Source organism: Apis dorsata, unplaced genomic scaffold (assembly GCF_000469605.1).
Source record: "Apis dorsata unplaced genomic scaffold, Apis dorsata 1.3 scaffold_1214, whole genome shotgun sequence".
NCBI classification, from domain to species: domain Eukaryota; kingdom Metazoa; phylum Arthropoda; class Insecta; order Hymenoptera; family Apidae; genus Apis; species Apis dorsata.
In genome coordinates this window covers 21,733-26,823 of record NW_006264311.1, presented here as the reverse complement: position 1 = coordinate 26,823, position 5,091 = coordinate 21,733, and the positions used below count along the sequence as shown (strand labels likewise).

The window sequence follows — 5,091 nt, the reverse complement described above, 5'->3', positions numbered from 1 at the left end:
ATATATTATTATATATATATAATATGATTGTTCTCATGCAGAAATTCGCCAAAAGGAAATGTATTTTAACAATAGAGAAAACAACGTACTGTCCTCATTTAGCAACTCTATTCTCAACGTAGAACTTAAATGTCAAACACTAGACATGTAGAGTCTCTTCCGGCAACATTGCTGGCAATTTTGTTGGTAAGAGATTCGTTACAGTGACGAATCTTCGTTTGACAGTTTTAATTTATCAACCATTTATGTCATAAATTATTTTATATAGTTATCCAACTTTTATTATAATTATCAAAATCTCTAATTTAATATATAAAAAATGATTAAGTGAAACATTTAAACTTTTTCAATAGAAATAAAAATTCGTTCCAGAGAAATTTAACAATTTTTCTTTTTTTGGATGATCTACAGATTATCTACTTAACTATTCCTGAAAATGCAAACTGCTAAAGATTATTATTAATTACTTGACTAGAAGAGACAGCATCCTTATTGGCATCGTCTTCGACAATTTTCTCGGATGGTTTGGCTCCGGCATCAATCAACAACTTCAATAATTTCACCTCTTGCCTAGGCCAGAGAATGCATTCAGAACTGTCCAGGTAACAGTCTTCTATAGGCGCTCCACTGCCTACCATCCAGACCACTTGAAGCGTGTGCACATCCAGGTTACAATTTGTAGTAGCTATACTCGTTATGGCTCGTTGCAGATGTTGTCCTAACACGCAGATCTCGTCGGCGTTTAATTCTGGTCCACGAAGGGTATAATAAGCGGCCAGCATTGCGTGACCCTCAATAGCGGAACATAAATATTTCTGCGTGCAATGTTTCACGTCCAGCAACCATTCTGCAAAACTATGATGGAATAACATCAATGCTCCTGCACGAGAGACAGAGATGACTCTGCGTAAAAGGTGCAAACGTCGGTTGAAGTCTTCTATGGTAATACTCGTGCATGCCGTTTTTACGCATTTGTAGAGTATCTCTTGTGTGATTGGTAGTTTTGCGGCCAGTATCACGTTTAGCAAAGGTTGAACTTTGGCAAATTGCTTTCTACTGAAGAGTCTTTGACACAACCATAGGTAGAGACCATTCAGGGTGCCTGGTATCTCGCGAACCTCGCGTAGCACGATAAAGTTCTCGGCCACACCATCGAGAACTTTCTCCAGGTACAGGAAACAGCCGTTGCTCTTGATGTGCAGCTGGTTTAGCATCTCGGCTGTATCGCGCGAGATGTGCTGCCTAAGTGAATGAAAATTCAGTCGTTTTTATCGCTTTATCTATTATTAATTATTTTATATTAAAAAAAAGTATATGTTATTCTTTTTGGTCGAAAAGATATTTTCAAAGATGATTTCAATGATATTGAAATAGGTTATTAAGGATTATTATTTTGAATATTTTTTTTTTATAATTGACTTTATTTTTTGAATTATATACCAAAATATTTTTCACACTAATTTTCAAAAATGTAAAGAATGATACGATGAAAATAAAATTATCTCACTCTATCTTTGCTTATAAATAATAAAAAATTTATGTATATCAAGTTTAATGTTTATTTTAGACTTTAGAACAAATTTTTCAACAGTGTCACGAGTATATTAATATATAAAATTTATAATCTTTTAAATAAATTTTAAATATCTTTCTGTATTACTTAAAAATTAAATACATAAAGAAAAATAGAATGATTTTTAAGAACATATTTCAATATTGAATAATATGTTTTTAATATTTTCACTGCTAGATGTAAAAATTAAAATCAGTAAAGCCACATATTTTTTAAAGTATATCTTCTTTTTCTGTAATATCAATTTATATTCTTTTTCTGTAATATAAATTATATAGGATGATCTGAAATAAATATTTTAATACAAATTCAATAATTTATCTTTACTTGATAATTGAAAATGAATTACTTTCAGATAATAAGGTTTTATCAAAATGTAAAGGCTCTGTTGCAATGTAAGTAAAAAATATGTGACTTTATTTAAAAAAAAGTAATCTTAATATCCTTTCTAAAAAATAATCAATAAATATTAAATTGTGCATTCTTCTTGAAATCAAGCAAATTTAATTGATATTATTAATATTTATTAACAAAAATAAATGAATAATATTATTTTAAATGCTTCCCTCATCTTATATAAACGATAAAAGATTAAATTCATTAAATTTATTAATCAGAAAAAAAATCAATATTTTCATTTACAACACTATGAAAAAAAGAAAACTTTAATGTATCTAATATTAAAAAATACACACCTAAGCGCATCTTCTTGATCTAACCGAGCGAGAATATACTGCTGAATATCTCTGACCACTAAGGACTTTCTTAAATCATCCAAAGGGATTTTCCGAAAGCCGCTGAACATCCTCGAGATTGGCTTGCTCTGACGCCGAGCGGTACAAACCAACAGCAACCATTGAGGAAACAGATGATGATGATTAGCCAACAATTCAGCAATTGTTCTACTGACGTTATCATTTTCTCTTCTTGAGTCTCTGGTACCGGTTTGTGGAAGATCCAAAGTTTGACCCTCGTCGATGGAATCGACTAATAGAAACAGACAATTTTTTGGTGGTTCCAACTCGAGAAGAGGAAATAGTAGTGCCTTCTTTAAAGCGTCGTCGGGGTCTCTGTCAAGAACATCTGGTTGCAAGGCGGCTTGTATTTCTGGGTCCGTTCTAAGCTTTTCCGCGTACGCTTCTGCCACCATTTCCCTCGATGTTAATGGTACTGTTGTGGCATTGGTGGTCGTTGTGCTTCCTGGTATTGGAGAGCTCGAAGACACTCTAAGGAACATTTGAAGAAAATTAACTTTGAGTGTGTGAAATATATGCGTATGAATAATATTATTATTTGATTTTTAGAATTATATTATTGAACTTAAGTAAGTAAGTTATTAAAGAGTCCAATGTAATGATATATTTAGCAATTGCGAGCAATATATACAGAATATATTATATAAATACTTATAATAAAGTAGGCTCAGAAACAGTACTTTTGTTGTTTATATAAATAAAATTGTGGATAATCATAAACAATGTTCAGAATAATACAAATAACAGAAAATGAAGTAGGATTAGCAAAACATAATAAAACAAAATTCAACGTATGAGCCAAGAGGCAAAAAGTGGTTTTGAAAAATAATGCTGTTCAATATTGTTTGTCGTCCAAATAGCCATGGAGAGCCATGCGCAACAAATAATGCAGAAAGTTCAATAGAAGTTTCAACCTCTCCATAAGTTGTTTTGTTTTCAGAATTGTTTATAAAATCACATACAGTACTGGTCTCAAGTCTCATATCGTCATTTCATTAATTTCACCATTGGGATTGCCAAATGGAAACTTAAGTAATTTAATTGCGGCAAATTTTCCAGAAGCAAAATGTATGATTATTGCTACGTTTCTGTTAAAATTAAATATTGCATCGTGTCACGTAACATGGCTATTTGACACAGTAGATAATATTAAATATTTTTTATATGTGGAAAGAAAATCAAGCTACTTTTAGTGCTAGAAGAGGTAATAGAGGTAAGAGGTTTCTCGCAAAACAAATTTAATAAGAATTCATTTAAGGGAAAACTGGTCTAAAGAGATTAAACTCTCAAATTTACCTGTGAATTCCATCCGAACCGGGTTGCAGAAGTTGAGCAACTAGGGATCTGACGAATTGTGCTGGTGACAAGGATGCTTCGCTCCTAGCTTGGCAAAAGTGCCTGGCCAATAATCTCCTGTTCAAAGATCTTTGATGTCTGGCATTGGCACCGGCCGATGGCCAAGCTAATTCCGCACTGAACGCAGTTTTCCCGCTTCCTGGACCACCGACGACCAGAACACCGCAGGTTTTCGAGGCTGGCCTTTGCTCCAAGCAATGGGACAATTTAGTGAACGCCCATTCGCGGCAAAAGAATCGTTTCTTCTCTATCACCGGTGCGGCCATCTTTCCAAACGATTGTTCCTTCCTTAATAAAAATTAAACCAAACGATCCTAATCGTAATTACACTTCGTTGTTCAGAACTCTTGGTTATCGCGTGTTAATAGATCTTTTCTTTCAGATTTATATTCATATCAAACACAATTCCAAAGTGGTTCGAAATGATTTGTGCGTCTGGATAGGAAATATATCAGAGGCCGTATTCGTGAAGAGCTCTGCTGTTTGAATTTTCTAAACTAATTGGATGATCGATCGATCTGTTCGTAGGTATGTAAAAGCGCGGTTTCTTCAAAATCGTTTCTCCAAAGTGGATCGAGAGTTTTGATTGTTTCGTTAGTTGATAATATCAATTGTTTATGTTTTAATTGCAATTTTGTACAAGTTGCAAAGGATAGTTGATTTAGTTAAAGAATGAATGCGGTGTGCGACTACGGTTCATCTTGTTGTGCTTCTCTGAGGGAAGATTCGTCGGAGCCCCAGGGGGCTCTGAGGCTTCCTCGGCCTCCATTCAGCCTTCTCATCGCCTCGTCGCGGACGAGCACCGCGCTTCGTATCGCTGCATTCTACGCCTGGAACAGAGAAAATTATACATTACATATATTTATGCTACTGGATTAAGTAAATTCATCAAATTAAATAAGTAAATTTTTTATTATCGTCGCGTATCTCGTATTGCACTTTCGTATAGTATTTTGATATAGTAGCTTCTTAATGTACGAATTATAAATATCTGATAGAATGGTAAATCATTCGGATGAAACGGGATTAATTCACGATGAATAAAGTATGAAGTTTAAATAATACTTAAAAATTGAAATGATATCTTCATATTTCAAATTTACTTATAACTTTATTAATAAATTGTTTTATAAATTCTATTCAATACTTCTATCTAATTATACCGTTTATGTAAAGATAAGTTTATAAATTCGGACAACTTGTTGAAAAGTTATTTCTTTAATTCAGGATAAGAAAAAAAATCAAATTGATTAGTATTAAAATTTGAGAAAATTTTGGAAATTTTTGAAAATTTTGAACATTATTAGACGTAATAAAAAAATTCTGGAAATTTTATTATATTTTATTAAGTTTTTTATAATGTTTCTCTTCAACACGAAATATGATTCTTTGTTTCGAAGCTATAAT

The 5,091-nt window shown here is 32.6% G+C and overlaps 1 protein-coding gene across 5 annotated transcripts in view; it reads right to left on the bottom strand.

The window, feature by feature from the left end:
* Window positions 1-4,532, bottom strand: part of LOC102679475 (ankyrin repeat domain-containing protein 50) — a 13,736-nt gene extending 9,204 nt beyond the window's left edge. For 3 of the 5 annotated variants that reach the window (XM_006625010.2, XM_006625011.2, XM_006625013.2), the window contains exons 1-3: window positions 3,625-4,531; window positions 2,269-2,799; window positions 468-1,242 (exon numbers count right to left, since the gene is read on the bottom strand). In XM_006625010.2, coding sequence (XP_006625073.1) covers window positions 468-1,242; window positions 2,269-2,799; window positions 3,625-3,950 — 1,632 coding nt within the window. In that variant the 5' untranslated portion in view covers window positions 3,951-4,531. Of the gene's footprint in view, window positions 1-467; window positions 1,243-2,268; window positions 2,800-3,624 lie in introns of all 5 variants that reach the window. The other 2 variants (XM_006625014.2, XM_006625015.2) reach the window with 1 other exon arrangement.
* Window positions 4,533-5,091: the final 559 nt, after the last annotated feature.